The sequence below is a fragment of the Gracilinanus agilis genome, chromosome 6 (assembly GCF_016433145.1).
Source record: "Gracilinanus agilis isolate LMUSP501 chromosome 6, AgileGrace, whole genome shotgun sequence".
Taxonomy (NCBI): Eukaryota; Metazoa; Chordata; class Mammalia; order Didelphimorphia; family Didelphidae; genus Gracilinanus; species Gracilinanus agilis.
Window position 1 is genome coordinate 232151081 of NC_058135.1, and position 18083 is coordinate 232169163.

At 40.0% G+C, this 18083-nt stretch overlaps 1 protein-coding gene across 1 annotated transcript in view; it reads left to right on the plus strand.

The window, feature by feature from the left end:
• Window positions 1-822: 822 nt before the first annotated feature.
• SERGEF (secretion regulating guanine nucleotide exchange factor) overlaps window positions 823-18083 on the plus strand; it is a 282000-nt gene continuing 264739 nt past the window's right edge. Inside the window, exons 1-9 of the mRNA XM_044681806.1 lie at window positions 823-834; window positions 1228-1482; window positions 2594-2729; window positions 6845-7000; window positions 7897-7991; window positions 8627-8687; window positions 11595-11708; window positions 13101-13163; window positions 16933-17091. Coding sequence (XP_044537741.1) covers window positions 823-834; window positions 1228-1482; window positions 2594-2729; window positions 6845-7000; window positions 7897-7991; window positions 8627-8687; window positions 11595-11708; window positions 13101-13163; window positions 16933-17091 — 1051 coding nt within the window. The remainder of the gene's footprint in view (window positions 835-1227; window positions 1483-2593; window positions 2730-6844; window positions 7001-7896; window positions 7992-8626; window positions 8688-11594; window positions 11709-13100; window positions 13164-16932; window positions 17092-18083) is intronic.

Consider the following 18083-nt stretch of genomic DNA (forward strand, 5'->3'; position numbering starts at 1 on the left):
TATGTCCATATTATTCATAACAAGCATAGCTGTGATCTAGAGGGCAAGACAGCTGTTTGAAGTCATCCTGAGGACTTTATCTACTTTGGGCTTTTTATTATTTTAGTTTTCTTATGCTTTATTCATCTCCTGGCACTCTGAGGTCTAGCCAGATCTACTTGCTTTTTTTTTTTTACACATGATGCTTTATTTATATCCTGTCTCCATGCCTTTGCACTGGCTGCCTGTCTTCCAGGAATGCTCTCCTTCCTCACTTTGGCTTCTTGGAATCCCTGACTTAATTCAAGATTCAGTTCAAGCAGCTGAGTTCTGAGGGAAGCCTTTCCTGTCTCTGCTTGCCTTCTCCAACCCTCCTAACCCCAGTTGAAGAGCCTTCTTCTCTAAAGTTACCTTGTATGGTATCTGCTTTGTAAGAGATAACACACACACACGAGATCATATACTTATATACATATATAATATTTGCACACATTGTCTCTGCCATTTGGATATAAGTTCGTTAAGGGCGAGGACTTTCCCTCTTTTTCCTTTTATCTTCATACGCCTAAACAGAGTGCCTAGCACTTTAAAAGTGAACTGTAAATGCTTTTTCATTGATTCAAATGGCAGTATCTAAAAGATAGGGAGTAAGTAGGGAGAGATGATTGCGGGTCACACTGGGCAAGGCGGCTTTCTGAGGAGGTGAACCTGGACCTGGAGGCCTTGAGGGGTGGTGAAGGGTGAGGGAAGGCTAAACTGGGAGATGAAAGGCTGAGCGTCCCCTGTGCTGGAAACACCCCGACATCTCTTTAGCTCCAGCCAAGTATGCTGGGAGTAGAGAGGATGGGCACACAGGTGCTCTTGGGATCCATCTCAGAGTCTCAGCGCAGCAAGCACCGCCCCCCCCCTCCCCCCCCCCCCCAGGCATTGCTTGCAGACTCCTTCAAGCTGTCAGCTGGAAAATTCCTTCCTTTATACTATTGAGGGGGTGGCGTCGCCTTCGGGGAACCCTGTGCTCCTGCCCCGGGGAGTCGGCCTTATTATAGAAGTAGACCCAGGCTTGTTTCCAGGGCAGGGAGTTAGTTGAGTGTCTGGAGAGTGGACGGGGTTTGTACCCTCCCAGAAAGGACCGCCCTCAGGTGCCACTTAATCCACTCTATTTGTATGCCTCCCCCCTACTCCCCCCCCCCCCCCCCCGCCTTCGGCCAAGGAAATTCTCGACCGCCAAGGGGTCATCTCCGCTTCTAGAGGACTGAAGACCCCGGCTCCTTGCAGTCCACAGACACCTTCCTCTTTGGGAGAGTCTTTGTGAGAAGGTTTCCCCAATTACGTCAAAGTCAAAGCTCCGCCCGCTCCGGGGCGGACCCACACCCGGAAGCTCTGGCGGAGCTGACCGCAGCTGTGGAATACGCGGGTGGCATGGAGCGAGAGCTGGGACTGGGGGAGGTGGCTCCTGCCTCACCCGGAGCCCCATCCGTGACCGAAACCTTGCTCCTGAGCTGGGTACCTGACTCCTCCCGGGGCGGCACCCCAGGGTCCTGGGCCTGGAGGGTAGATGGACAGATTCTGGGAGTGGGGGACAGCGGGAGTCCTTCTGGGGTCTGGAGAAACGGGATGTGGAGGGCCGGGGTCCCGAGGCGTGGGAAAGTGGAGCTGGGTGAGGCCGGGTGGGCTTGCCTAGGATGCACCGGGAGAGAGCTGGAGGACTCTGGGCTCGCTGGGCCATACAGGCTCCCCGAGAGAGACACCCTACCTCAGGGCTGCGTGCACATCGGGGCCTTTCTTTGGGGACAGAACCTAAAATGTGGAAGCCCCTTAACTGCCCTGGGAGGATTGGAAGTCCGCTATAAAGCCCTTTCCTTGAAAGGAGATTTGCCTTTGGCGCCCGGGGTACTGGATGCCCTGGAGTGAGAGCCGGCTTTCGAGAAACTGTAGCCCCAGCCAGGCTTGCTTCCAAGGCAGGTACTTAGTGAATGACAGGGATGTTCTGCCCTCCCAGAAAGGACCTTTGATACTACTGAGACTAGTCTATATCTTCCCAAGAGAAATTCTCAAAAACAGACCCAACAAGTGGTCAACCGAGCCTTTGCTTGAAGACCTCTGCTGAATGCAGCCGGCTGGAGAGCTCTCCCTTGGACAGCATCGTGAGGTGGTTTTTTCTCTTACGTCAAGCCCACATCTGCCTCCTCTGGTTTCTATTTCTGTTTTCTAGGGCCCAGGAGAGCAAGTCTAAGCCCTCTTTTCCATGATAGTCTTTTAAATGTTTGGAAACGGCTACCAAGGCTTGTGCAAACTCCAACGAAGACCTGTCTAGAGCCGCCACTGGTGTGTGCTGGGGTTTTTCTCCTAAACATACCCCGCAGTACTGGTGAAAGTAGTAGCTCTGGTAGTCATTTCTATGGGACGGTAGGCTATGGAGGAAAAGAGGGGTGTCCTATCTTCCTAAATGGGGATTTAAGGGTCTTTGCAAGGAGTAGGGCTGGAGGGAGGCTCTGACAGCCCTTCCCAGGCGAGAAAAGTGGTATCTGTGTATGTTGGGGGCTCACAGGGTACAGATTCAGACACTCGACTTTGTGGGCTCACTTTCTCTATTGTGGTTTTATTTTGTGTCCAGGGGGCAAATAGCTACGGGCAGCTTGGCCTGGGCCATAAAGAGGATGTGCTTGAGCCCCAACGACTGAATGATTTCTGTGACCCCAAACATATAAGGATGCTGACAGGAGGAGGGGGACACTCAGCTGTGGTCACAGGTAACCTGCAGAATCTGCCTTTTAAGAAGACCAAATACCATCAGGCTCACAGTATTCAGAACTAGAAGGGACCCTGGTGATCATCTTGTGCAGGCCTTTTATTTTATAGATGAGGAAAGTGAGGTCCAGAGAGGGAATTGACTTGTTTCAATAACACAGGCAGTCTGATGAGAATTCCAATTCTCTTTCTACTCTACTATAAATGACTTTCCCTTTGATGTTTGCAGAGAAAAGTAAGTCAGAAGCTCACCTTTTTTTCTATTACAGATCCTTGGGTAGTCTGATGAAGCCCAGGAACTCCTCGGAATGTTTTTAAATGTGTATAATACAATACATAGGGGAAAACAGTTATACTGAGATGCAGTAATTAAAATATTAAAAAAAGAAAAGTTTCAGAGAACCCAGGTTAAGAATCTCTGATCTAAATAATAGCTAATGTTTCTATAATGCTTTGTTTTTGTAAAACAAAATTTTGTTAACAAAAATTTTAAAATCTGTGATCCCAAGTTCAGTTCACATTCTTTTTCCTGAATTTTAAAAGTAATTTTTATTTATTTTTAGCATTCTTAAAAAAATGAGTTCCAAATTCTCTCTCTCTCTCCTGGCCATCCCTCAAGGGAAGTAATAGGATATCAATTATACATGTGAAATCATGCAAGACATATTTCCATATTAGCCACATAACACACAAAAGAGCAAGAAAAATAAAGTGAGGAAATTATAATTTAATTTGCACTCAGAGTTCAGTCATCAGTTCTTTCTCTGGTGGTGGATAGTATTTTTCATCATTAGTGCTTTGGGACTTTCTGGGCTCATTGTATTAATCAGAGTAGCTAAGTCATTCATAGTTGATCATCATTACAATATTGCTATTACTATATGCAATGATCTCTTGGTTCTTTTCACTTCATTTTACATCCATTCTTATAGATCTTCTCATTTTTCTGAAATCATCCCATTCATCATTTCCTATTGCACAATAGTACCCCATCACAATCTTTTGCCATCATTTATTTGGTCATAGCCTAATTGATAGATATCTCCTCAATTTCCAATTCTTTTCCACAACAAAACAATTGCTATAAATATTTTTGTATATATAGGCCTTTTTCCTTTTTCTTTGATCTCTTTGGAGTATGGACAGACCTAGTAGTGATATTATTGGGCCAAAGGTGATATACTGTTTTATAGGCCTCTGGGAATAGTTCCAAATTGTTCTCTAGAATGATTGGACCATTTCATAACTCAGTCAATAGTTCATTGATGTGCCTATTTTCCCTCATCCCTTCTAGCCTTTGTCATTTATAGTAGGTATGAGGTGGAACCTCAGTTTTTTTAATTTGTATTTTTCTAATCAATAATAATTTAGACTATTTTTAAAATATGATTTTAGATAGCTTTGAATTCTTCTGAAAACTGCCTGTTCATATCCCTTGATAATTTATCAATTGGGGAATAGTTTTTACTTTCATAACTGTGACTCAATTCTCTATATATTTGAGAAATAAGGCCTTTGCATAGAAATGCTGTAAATTTTTTGATATTACTTTATTGTCTGTGGTACCTTTGAGTAAAATGTAGTTTTCCCAATTACATATTTTAATTATGTCTATTTTTGCTTTTGCTTTGTCTGAGGTCATGATTGCTATTCCTGCCTTTTTCACTTGAGATGAAGCATAATGGATTCTGTACTAGCCCTTTATTTTAGCTCTGTGTGTCTTTCTGTTTCAAGTGTTTGTTGTAAACAACATATTATTGGATTCTGGTCTCTAACCCATTCTACTATCTGCTTCTGTTTTAAAGGTGAACTCATCTCATTTACACTCACAATTAAGGTTTCTGTTTATTTCTCACCATCCTATTTTCTTCTTTTTAGCTTTCTCCTCTTTTTATTCTGTCTCTCCTCAAAATTCTTTTTTTGCTTCTGACCACTTCCTCCCTTAATCTGCCCTTGGTTTTATCATTCTCCTCCTCCTCTTATTCCTTTCCCTCCTGTTTCCCTGTTAGACAGGATAGATTTCTAAATCCAACTGAGTGTGTATATACATATATAGTAAATATATATTAAATAATATAAATATAAATTATATATTAAATATTAAAAATAGCAAATTATATATTTAAAAGGAGAAAGCTGTTGATCTATATAGAACTTTAATTAATTGTGTGAATATATTTTTTCTTTATATATATATGTTGTAGTTAATCTTCCCTCTTTGAACCAATTCCAATGAAAGTAAGGTTCAAGCATTGCCTGCCATATACTCCTCCATTTCCCCCTAAAAACTCTTCCTTCTGTGGCTATTTTCTTTGAGAAATTTCCTCCATTCTACCTCTCTCTTCCTCCTTCTCCCAATGTATTCCTTAGTTTTTTTCTTTGTTGGAGATCATCCTAACATAATTGACTCACATTAATGTCCTCTATCTATATAGACTGCTTTTAACTGTTTTAATAATCATAAAATTCTTAGGAATTACATGTATTATCTTCCCACATAGGAACTGTAGGCAATTTTATTGATCTCTTACATCTTTCATGTTTACTTTTTTAAAAATACTTCACTCAGGTCTTGTGTCTGAATGTCATATTTTCTATTCAGCTCTGGTTTTCTCTTCAGAAAAGTTTAAAAGACTTCTATTTCATTAAACATCCATTTTTTTCCTCTGAAGGATTATGCTCAGATTTTTTGGGTGGATTATATTCTTGGTCATAATCCTAGCTCCTTTGCCTTCTGGAATATCATATTTTAAGCCTTCTGGTCCTGTAATGTGGAAGATGCTAAATCTTGGGTGATTCTGACTGTGACTCCATGATATTTGAATTGTTTCTTTCTGGCTGCTTGCAATATTTTCTTTTGACCTGGGAGTTTTATAATTTGGTTCATTATCTTCCTAGGAGTTTTGATTTTGGTATCTCTTTCAGGAGGTGATTAGTGTATTTTTCCTATTTCTATTTTACCCTATAGATCTAAAATATTGAGCCACTTTTCCTTGATATTTTCTTAAATTGTAATGTCTAGGCTGTTTTTTTTGTTCCAGGCTTTCAGGTAGTCCAATAATTCTTAAATTATCTCTCCCTGATTTATTTTTCAGGTCACCTGTTTTTTTCTGATGAGATATTTCACATTTTCTTAATTCTTTTTCATTCTTTTGACTTTGTTTTATTGATGTCTCATGGAGTCATTAATTTTCACATGCTCAAATCTAATTTTTGAGAAATTGTTTTCTTCAGTGAGCTTTTGTATTTCTTCCATTTGGGCATTTCTTCTTTTTAAGAAATTCTTTTCTTCAGTGAATTTTTGTGCCTTTTTTTAAACCATTAGGCCAATTCTGTTTTTTTTTCAAGATTTTATTTCTTCAGTAACTTTTTGTGCCTCTTTCCCCAAGCTGTTAATTCTTCTTTTATACTTTAATTATATCATCCTCATTTCTTTCCCTAATTTTTCCTTTCCCACTCATTTCTTTCTTTAACTTTTCTAGGAATTTTTGTGGGGTTTGGGTCCACATCACATTTTCCTTTGAGACTTTATTTGTAACTGTTTTCACATTGTTGTCTTCTGAGTTTATGCCTTGGTCTTCCTTGGCAACTTAGTAGCTTTTTATGGTTAAGATCTTTTCTGTTGTTTGCTTATTTTCCTAGCCCGTTTCTTGACCTTAAACTACATGTTAAAGTTGGGTTCTGTCCATTTGGGCTTTGGGATACACTGTTCCAAGATTCAGACTATTATTATCTCTATTTTATGGGTGAGAAAACTGAGGCTTTAGAAAAGTTAAGTGGTACTATTCAAGCCCAGTTCTTTCTGTTTCAAAACCTACCACTCAATTTATTAAGCTATGCTTTTTCTCATATTCTCTCACTCTAAAGGAGCCATGTGAATATTTCTTTCCATATTAGATATAAAATGTTAGATATATATTAGAATTGAGTACCTGTGTCCTGTGCCATTTGATTTCCATGCATGCTAAAATGCTCACTTAAAATATTCACTTAAAAATAAAAGGAGGAGGAGAAAGCTATTGTTTTATGTAGAACTTTAATTAATTGAAATGTCTCTAGAAGTTGGATAAGGAGAAGTTTCTCTGGCTGTGCTCACTGAAAATGTTCTATTTTGTAGATGGAGGGGAAGTTTTTGTTTGTGGCCTAAATAAAGATGGGCAGCTGGGACTTGGTCACACTGAAGATGTTCTGTCTTTTACCCCTTGCACCCTACTGGCTGGCTGCCCTGTCCTTCAAGTGGCTTGTGGCTGGGATTTTACAATTTTGCTCACAGGTAACACTTATTGGTCTCTCTCTTAGATGAGGAAATTTGAGGAAGAGTCAAATTGTAGCTTGTATTGATTGTATAACTCTTTGCTTTAAAATGCCTTTTTCCCCCAAAGAATAAAGAATTCTTCCTGGGCCAGGTTTTAAGGTAGAAAAGACATTTCTTTGGGTTAGATTTACAGGCAGGCCAAGGGGGATAAATGGCTAGAAGACCTTTGGAAATCTCTTTCTGCCCAAGGATTCTGTGATGGTCTGTGGTGTGAGTTGAGCATTATAAAATCTCAAAGTCTGGGTAATGAAGGATTAAATATTGGTGGGTAAAGCACAGGAACATTTGGCTAAGCTGGATCAGTGTTACTGACATATGTGGAAGACAGACAAAATCTTTGAGGCAGTCCTGAGAGATCTTGGGTAATGCTTGTTCTGGGCTTTGGCTGCCTTTTTGCTTTTTTTATTTTTAATTTTTTAATGAATGAATGAATTTTTTTGTTACATCCAAATCCCCAGGTTTCTCTCTCCCTCCCCTCCCCACATAATAGCCTTTGAAATAGAATAGCTCAGAGATCATTGACAAGTTCTACCTTGAAGGATGACCAGGATTCCAAAGACATCCCAGGCTTTCTTGCTGCTTGTCTCTCAAAGCTTCTTGAGGTCTGAGGCTACATTTTATTCTTCTTTGTATCTTTAGTGCCCTCGTTCAGGGTAAATTTTGAGATAGTTGGCATTCATTAAATGCTTGTTCAGTTCAGTGGGAAATGCTCAGCAGTCAAAGAATGCCCTTATCTTTGAGATATTCAGTCCTGGCCAGGGACCCTGGTAGTAGAGGGATTCTGATCTTGTTGATGTGATGGTCTTCAATATCTCCCCCTTTAGTTTTATGACTCCAGTGTTTTTGTCTTCCAGGAAACGGGCGGGTTCTGTCCTGTGGCTCCAATGCATTTGGTCAGTTAGGTCTTCCTCCAGGGGCCAGAAGACAAGTGACCCCCCAAGTCATAGAGGTAAGCACTTTATACCTACCATCAGCATGAATGTCACAGCAAGTCATGGTGTTTTCTTAAAGAAAAGTTCATGTTTCAATGAGTATGGAGTCAGTGCTGGTGAAGAGACTTTGGACTGAGAGAGGGGAGCCTCCTGCCTAGTTTAGAGGAAGGAGGCAGGTGAGGGAATGGCCTTAGACATGAAGAATTCAGACTTTTGCTCCAGTTTGTAGCTTAGCAGCGGCATCAAAGTGATGGAGTCAAGAATAACTGAGTTTGAATTTAGCCTCAGATATTTAGTCATTGTATGATTCTGGGTAAGTCACTTCCCTTCTGTTTGCCTCAGTTTCCTCTTTTGTAAAATGGGCAGTTGTTGTAAAGATCAAAATAGAAAATGATTGTAAAGAGCTTAGCACCACGCCTGGCATGTAGGAAGCATTTTACCAATGTCTGGACCCTAATCCCCTTCTCTTACCAGTGTGCAGCTGAGAGATTAGGGTTAATCATTCACTTTCACAGAGTGGTTTTTATTTAAGATTTCTTAAAAACAAACAAAACAAAACATATAAATAAAAGGTTCCCCCCCCCAAAAGGTTCTGAAATGCCTGTGGTTTTTTGTAAATGTGGTTCCAAATCCTGTGTGTTTTTTCCAATAGCTCCTGAGTGAGAAGATCGTGTGTATTGCAGCTGGAATGCGGCATGCTCTAGCCGTTACAGGTGATTATTTTATTTTAATTTAGATTTTTTGGGAAAGACTCTAATTGGACCTGAATGGAATTTAAGGAGGAGGTGTCAGAGTTTATTGGAGAGAAAACTGATATTAGAATTTACTTATAGAGACTGAGTTGTTCAGATCCCACCTGAGATGGCCACAAGATATATAATGAAGATCTAGTCCTTGACTTGAAATCAGGAAGACTTGAGTTCAAATCCTGCCACAGAAAGTGCCTTAGCTGTGTGATCTTAGGCAAATCATTGAAGTTTTCTCAGCTTTGGGTTCCTCTTATTTAAAATGGAGATAATATTCACACTATTGACTCTCAGGGCTGTTGTGAAAGTCAAATAAAATAACATGGTAAGTGCTTTGCAAATTTTTGGATGTGATATAAATGCTAGCTATTTTTATTTCTCTCCTGCCCCTTGGCCTCTTATTACTTGGGTGATGGGGGAGCAAGCCACTTCATCTTTTTGGGTTTCATTTTCCTCAGCTTGAAAATTAGGGAGTTGAACTGTATGACCTGTGAGGTGTCTTTCAGGTCTACCTCTTGGATGATCTTGTTATGTATGCTGCCCTAATCAGAAAGCATCAGTCAGCAAGCAAGAAAAAAAAGAAGGGGTGCTGGATAGGAGACTCAGCTCTCAAAATAATAATTGCCATTTATATAGCACTTTTAAAGTTTTCAAATCCATTTTATAAGCACTTTTTCATTCAAGCCTTATAGCTACTCCATTAAGTAAGCAGAACAATTATTATTATCCCTGTTTTACAGATGAGGAAACAGGCTCAGGGTGGTCCCTTATTTGCCTATGTTCACACAGCTAGTGAATGTTAGAATCTAGATCTACTTAACTGTTAAACCACACTGACTCTCCATTTAGGAAAGTTCTTCAGGGAAGACTTGGAGGAGTGAAAATGGATTATTTCATTGAAAAGAAAAATAAAAGTCTTTTTTTTCTGTACACAATTAGAGGAGACATGGTATTTGTAGTGTTTGGGCTGGGGAGTATGGGCTGAGGCAGGGCAGACAGAATTGTAGTATGAGATGCTGTAGTAGGTGTTGGGAAGTGAGCCTGGGAAGGGTTGAAGGTAGAGGAGAAAAAAATATTTAATAGCCTCTATTTTCCTTTTCTCCAATCTTTCTTTTATCCCACTTGGTTTATATGGGAATATTAGTCATTTTAGCCAAGATTACCCACCTTCTTGCTGTGATAGGAGTAGAGAATGGAGAAGGAAAGAGAAAGTTCTAAGGATGGGTCATATCCATCTGCTGTAATTCTCACCTGGGAATTTACTGAAAGCACCGAGTAACACTTTTTTTCTATGAGTAGGCTGGGATTATTGTGGGCACAGACCTAAAGTGCCTATTGTTGTCTCACTTCCTGCTCTTAAGTCAATGAAACAAAATTTAATATCTATCTATCTATCTATCTATCTATCTATCTATCTATCTATCTATCTATCCATCCATTCACCTATCTGTCCATCTACCTATTTAATCATCCGTCCATCCATCCATCCATCCATCCATCCATCCATCCATCCATCCATCCATCCATCCATCCATTTGTCTATCCGTCCATCTGTCTGTCCATTCTATCCTTCTATCTATCTGTCTATCTATCCACCTACCTATCAATCCATCCATTTATGTCTGTCTGTCTGTCTATCTATCTATCTATCTATCTATCCATCTACCTATCTATCTAATCATCTGTCCATCCATCCATCCATCCGTCCATCTGTCCGTCCGTCTGTCCACCTGTCCTTCTGTCTGTCTATCCATCTGCCCATCAATCCATCCATTTATGTCTGTCTATCTGTCTATCTATTTAATCATCTGTCCATCCATCCATTTGTCCGTCCGTCCATCTGTCTGTCCATTCTATCCTTCTATCTGTCTATCTATCCACCTACCCATCAATCCATCCATTTATGTCTGTCTGTCTATCTATCTATCTATCTATCTATCTATCTATCTATCTATCTATCTATCCATCTATCCATCTACATATCTATCTAATCATCTGTCCATCCATCCATCCATCCGTCCGTCCGTCCGTCCGTCTGTCCACCTGTCCTTCTGTCTGTCTATCCATCTACCCATCAATCTATCCATCTATGTCTATTTATCTCTCTATCCATCCATCCATGTAAATGTATTATGTGTAATATAATATATAATGCATATAACATGCACAAAATGCATCATAAACAAGATCCATACATATGTATAAGACATATCTATATATGTATATAAACATATGTTTACATACGTATATAGAATTTGCTAAACATTTTACTTATTTCATTTGAGCCTCACAGTGGCTCTTTGAGTTTGGTTTAGTTATATCCCCAGCATTTTGTTTATGGTGCCATCTAACTGCTGTAGATTTAGATAAGAAGGTAATGGATTTAGTTTTAGATGTTTTCAGGTGGTTATATTGGTGGGATTCCCAAACTGAGATATTCAGTAGGCTATTGAAATTATGATCTTGGAACCCTGGGTTATTTTCTATGGGTTTTTTGGGGGGTGGCAGTGGAGATACATTCTATACATGATTATTTTCTTAAGTATATTTTGGACGATGTCAAAGAGACTCAGGTTTATTAGCCATAGCCCCTTGGAATATTTATATCAATCTACTCCTAGAATCATAATAAAATTACAATATCCTATAACAACAGAAATTTTAAGCTCTTAGGAGTTATCTAGGTCTAGGATCCAATTTTCTAGATCAGGACACTGAGACCCAGAGAGGTGACTTGACCAGGGTCCCATGGGTAGAACTCATATAACTGAGATGAGATCAGAACCCATTTTTCTGGTTTGAGAACTAGGTATAATATAACAGCATGAATTCCCTCCTGACATACTTGCTTTTCTTCTTCTGCTCCACTGGAAGAGAGTGGCCTGGTGTTCCAGTGGGGCACAGGCATGGCATCACCAGGGCGGCGGGCATGCCCAGAGAAGCCTCTCCCACCATTCCTGACAGCCAAGGAACCTTGCAGAGTGACAGGTGAGTTTCTCTCATTCTGATGAAAACTGCACATTTATTCTTTTGGCCCAAAGTATATAAGTTTGAACCCCAGCACATGTGGGAAATGAACTTTTACCAAGGGCCATTTCGTAAAAATGGCACATTTTTCCTCTCCATTTGCCGAGTTGTGGCCTAGGCACTCACCAGTGCATATACTGGGCTCTGGTGGCATTTAGTTCATCTGTTGAATTTCAGGTAAAGACAATGAGCCAATAGAATCTCTCGGTGGTGTAATCTCTTTCTGCCAAGGCAAATCTAGCTATTTTATGTATTTGGATGGACAGGAAGAGCCACACAGCAGGTGTGACACCTCCAAATAGACGGCATGACAAAAAGCAGGTTTAGAAATGTTAGAATTCCCTTGGCCCAGGTTGACTTCTGGATGCTCCAAGTTTTCATGACAAAGAATAGCTGGGTATATCCCTTTTTCTTTAGGGAACAGACTTCCTGAACAGTTAGTCCTCTCCATTTAACTCACCCTACATGGAAAATCTATAGCTCACGTCATATGGTGGTCACTTGAAAGAGCCCTGGATGGTTAGCCTGGAGAAGAGAAGGTATTAAAATAAGGTGATTTTCATCAGGGGAAGGGAATGCTACTCAGACCTGTGACATCACAGATTCTTATTGAAGTTGGGATGGGAGAGAAATCATGAGAGCTGCTTTCAAATCAGGACTGTCATGTGGGAAATGTTTTCTGCTCTCTGTGGCCAAGCAGAAATTAAAAAGTGAGTGGAAGATAGAGAGATTTCAGCTAGAGTTAAGGAAGACTTTCTAACAAATAGAGTTGTCTCAAAACAAAATGGGCTGCTTTTGGAGGAATGAACTTCCCACCATTGGGGGTCTTCCAGGGGAAGGTTCATGGCCACTTGTTGGGTATATGATAGAAAAAATTCTTGGTTAGGGACTTGTTGGGCTGGGTGACTTTTGAAGTTCCAGCTCTGAGGTTTTATGATTCTATGATTTTCTTCCTCCTAAGAACTCACTCCTCAGGATTGTCTTAAAATGTGCCCCTCCAGAGAGTTTGTTCTCTCCATCTTCAAGCTCCTACCCCATTCCAGATTTTCTCTCTGAAAGATAAGTTGTCTTTAAGCTTGACCCATTTGATTTTACTATTTTTTAGTGATTTCATTTATTTTTATGCCCCCTTAATTTCAGGATATAACATCCTCATTATCCTCCCTAGCAAGCCATCTCTTGTAACAAATAATTTTTAAAAAGAGAGGGAAAGCAATTCAGCAAAGTTAACTAGGACATCAGCTGAGTCTGACAGTATAAGAAATGCTACACTGCCATAGTCTCCTGCCTCTGCAAAGAATGGAGGGAGATAAGGACTGGGTTCATTTTAATTGTTACCTGTTTCTTTCCTAGGTTTGGAAAATTCAAAAGTAAAAACAGTGGTCACTGGTTCTTGCCACTCAGCATCGTTAACAGGTAGGTATTGGTTCTCTTGGTGTAGGTAACTCTAAAATCTGGATTTGCTACATCTTGTTGCCCAGGGTGGTAATAGGGTCTGCCATACTCAGACCTACCTTCTTGAGGTGAAGAGAATAAGGATGGGGAACAATGGAAGGACTGCAATATAGAAAATGCAATATAGAAATGCAATATAGAAAAAAGGGCAGTATATTTGGGGTCAAATATTCTGGCTTCTCCCCCAATTCTTTGTTTTTTTCCTGGTAGGACCTTGGGTGGCTCATCTCTCTGGGCTCCATTTTGTTCACTGGCAAAATGAGACGGTTGGGCTGGATCTCTAAGGTTCCTTCTAACTTGAAATTCTGTGATTCTTATGATTATAATTCTATGACTTGTAAAGTCCCTTCTAGTTGAATGGTTTTGAATTTCAGCCAAGTCTTTATACCATTTATAGTTAGTATTTGCTACCACCTACTGGCCAAATGGAAACCATCACTCAGAGAGGTTTGAGGTTTGTTTTTTTTTGGGGGGGGGGGTGACATCTATTTCTGAATTTTGTGGCATGAATTTAGCCTCCCCTGTAGAGACATGATCAAGAATCCTGTCACCTGGGAGAAAGCATTTGACCACCAATGGCTAGGAGTGAGAAGAAAGAGAAGGCAAGTGGACTTCAGGTCCAACAATCATGCCTGGAGAATGGGAAGTCCACTAGCTGGTTTCCACCTCCTCCTCCCTCCAGTCCTTTACTTTATCCTCTCCTGGGCACTGTTTTTCCTCCCAGAAGCTTTCAGGGTTGTGGACCAATGGAAAACTGAGAAGTATGGGGAGAGCAGTCTCCAGATCACTACAGGGAGGAAATGGACATCAATACCTGGTTGAAAATCCTGGCCATCCCATTCTTGATATGATTCTACTCCTTGGCTTAGCTTTCCCAATACCAAGACTTTGTGCCTATGGACAAAGTCACTCATGTTCAGAGGGCATGTCTAGGACTGGCAGAATGTATGCTTTGGGTCTGCACCAAGCTGTTCCCACAAGGTCCAGCTAAGATCCTGATTTTAATGGGTAGACGCTTTCTCCTGGGGAGTGTGAGACATAACATATGAGTGATAAATGCCCACTCATTTTTGAATTACCAGTAGCTCTGTTAATGGCTTTAGATAGTTTAGAATTTTACTAGCATTTCACTCTATTGTGACTAGACCTTTTCTATTAAAAAAAAGTTTTTTATTGATCCTCGTTTTTTTATATGCCCACTTCCAAGTGACTCCTTATAAAAAGAACACTTTTCACAACAAAATACAGTTAAATTAAACAGATTAGCACACTGGCCCTCCCTGACAGTGGATGCCTCATTCTGAACCTATAGTCCACCACCTTCCCACTGAGAAGTGGGGGGGCATTTTTACTTATTATACTTTGAAATTGTTTTTAGTCACCGCATTGCATTCAGAAATGTTTTAGGATGGTTTCCTTGTATGTTATCTACTGTACACATTGTTCCTTCCTCTTTATTTATTTTTTTCAAAGACAACTCCTCCATCTTCTGGGAATGAGTCTAGGAAAAGATTGGGTATTGTTTCCATTTCACCTTAATTATTTTATTAAGTGCACCATTGTTTTCACCTGGAAAGGTACCAAAGCTCTTCATTACATGCTAGTGTTTTATTCCATCAGAAATGCATTATAATTCGTTTTGGTAATGTGTTTTTTTGTTATGATAATAATAACTCCTAGCTGTATAGCACCACAAGGTTTACAAAGCCTTTTTCCTCAGAACAACTCAGGGTATGTGCTTCCTTTTTTCAGTGATTTATAAATCCTAAGAAAAATGAAGGTTTTAAATTCAACAAACACTCATTGGAGGCACTTTAAAAAATATTGTTGATACAGATACAAGATTAAGTCATCAGGGGAATGTGTCGATCATTGTGAAGCTGGGGCATATGAGTTTTCTAGGAGTAGGTCATGTGATCAGGAATCCATTAATGACATAATTCCATTCAGTTTCAGTTTGGTCAGTCAAAAAAAAAGGTTGAGCCTGAGAAGAAAAGCCTTGTTAGAGTTCAGGGAGAGAGACAGACAGACAATGAGTGTGGCTTCAAATAGTTAAAAGCTGACATGAGCTAGGAAGGATTAAATAAAATGGGCTACCATTCAAAGGCACTTTATAAACCTTAGATGACTGAGGATGATGGAGATTGGACTTGTCTTTTGGGCTCCCACAAGGCAGAACTGGGAGAAACAGATTTAAGTTACAGGGAGGTAGATTTGGGCTTACAGTCAGGAAAAAACTTTTTCCTGATGAGAGCTGTCCCAGAGTGGAGAGGGTCTACCTTCTGCAGAAATAGTGGGGGGCTCTTGGCAGTATTCAAATAGACATTGTTGGATGAATATGTTAGGAATGGTGTAGAAGGGATTCCTGTTTAGATATGGGGCTGGTCTAGGTGACCCCTCAGGCCCCTACTGGCTTTAAGAACCTACTATGCTCCCTGGGCAACTGGTGGCAGTCAATATGACCATGGTAAATGCTTCTAGAGCCAGAATGGACTTTTAGAGGCCCCTGAGTCCAGATCCCTCTTTCTAGAAGAGGAAATTGAGAGTCAGGGAGGTGAAATGACTTGCCTTTAGTCACATAGCTAATATATGAGTTGGGTTTTCAATCCATGGCTCCCTGACTTCAAGTCCATAATCTTATCTGCTACATCATCAAACTTCTTTACTAATTCATGCTAATGAATTACAATAAATGTGTGTATATGTTTCTACAATGTACATATATGTGCCTCTACATGCACTCATATATTTAATATTTGGCCCTTTGGGGACATGTTGGAGGTTTAAGTTTTAAATGTCCTTCCTGCACCCTTCTTGTCTTTCTAATCAGACTCTCATAGAACACATAGACCGTGTTCTAGCCAAAATGATCCCTTGGCATTTTGTCTTCCATTCTCCTTTTTTTGTCCCTTTATATAGACCCACTACCCATTGCCTCATCTCCACCCATTAGAATTCTTTGCTGCCTTCAAGGAGCTGTTATTTCCTACAGGAAATTTCCCTTGATTCTACTAGGTTTTAGTGCTGCCTCCCTTTTTAAATTATATCCCATTTATCTGTTTCAGTGTTTTATACCATCCCTCTAGCAGAATATGAGCCCCTTTAGGTCAGTGAGTGAGTGGGGAGTAGATTTTTAATTTTGTCTTTGTATCCCTAGCACCTATCCCAGTGCCTTGTAAACATTGGGCACTAAATAAATGCTTATTGACTTGAATTTTAAAGGACTTAAAAAGTTTTTTTCCCATGGTTCCATGATTCGTGTTTTCTCCCTTTTCTCATCCCTACCCCCTCCCTGAGTTGACAAGCAATTCCATTGGGTTGTCCATATATATATTATCATTTGAACCCATTTCCATATTATTCATTTTTATAAAGAGTAATCCTTGTAAAGGGCTTCTAATTTGCCTCCTGCTCACTCTGCTCTAGAGGTAGGAGTGAAGTCCTAGGAAAAATCTCAACACCATCCCCTTCAACTGTCCCCACTAGGCTGCTCTCTTTCTGAGGGTCAACCCCACTAACTCTGATGCTGCTTGGGAATAAACTATCCCAGCCCAGTGTAATCAAGAATTGGAGTGGTCATTGTTGGCTGCATTAATGGATAAAGGGGGAGAAGATGGAGGGGCTGCTTTGTTTGAAAATTTCAACACAAACAGAGCAGTGGGCATGTCAGCCTCTCTCCTCCAGAATTCCAGTGTTTGTGCTACTTCACTCTTCTCTTTGGTTGCTTTAGATGAAGGAGAACTGTACGTTTGGGGGAGTAACAAACATGGACAGCTAGTGAGTCCAGCTGCTTTTCTTCCCAAACCCCAGAAAATAGAAGCCAGCTGTTTCCAGAATGAAAAGGTCACCATGGTGTGGAGTGGATGGACACACTTGGTTGCCCAGACAGGTAAGAACCCAGGAAGAGGGTCAATCTACTGTTGGTTAAAGCCCCTCATAGGAAGCTGGTGAAAACGGAGGTAATGATAGCAAGGGGTATTCGCTTTTCTTTTTTATTAAATTTACTTTTTTCCAATTACATGTAAAAATAATTGTTGACAATTGTTTTGTGACATTTTGTGATTCAGATTCCCTCCCTGCCTTTCCCTGAATGGTAAATAGTTAGATATATGTTATGCCAGTGCTTTTCCTGCACTTTTTATGGTACCCTGCAGTTTTCATAGCTCCCTATTAGGCAACTGGTGCAAATGTTTGAGAGAAATTGAAACCCAGAGAGAGAAAGTGACTTTTCTGAGACCACACAGCTATTTCATCTTTATTCCCAAACCTGGGCTTCTTCCATAACTCAATTCTCATACATATTTCTGGCTCCAAATCCAATATATTTCTTTTTAAAAACATTTTATTTATTAGAATATTTTTCCTTTTTTTCCTGAAAAATTTATTTAATTAATTAGTTTAGAATATTTTTTTTTTGGTAAAAATTTTTTCTTTTACTTGGAAGCTCTTGAATTTGGCTATTATATTCTTGGGGGTTGTCTTTTGAGGCTTTAGTGTAGAGGGTGATCTATGGATCCTTTCAATGTCTATTTTGCCCTCTTGTTGAAGAACATCAGGGCAGTTTGCTTGGATAATATCTTGTAGTATGGAGTCCAAATTTCTATTAATTTCTGCTTTTTCAGGAAGACCAATGATTCTCAAGCTGTCTCTTCTAGACCTGTTTTCTTGATCTGTCATTTCCTCAGTGAGATATCTCATTTCCTTCTATTTTATCAGTCTTTTGACTTTGCTTTATTTGTTCTTCCTATCTTGAGAGATCATTGGCTTCTACTTACCCAATTCTGGTCTTTAGAGACTAGTTTTCTGCTATAATCTTTTGATTTTCCTTTTAGATTTGGTCTATTCTGTTTTTCATGGTTTCCTGCTGTTTAATTATCATTT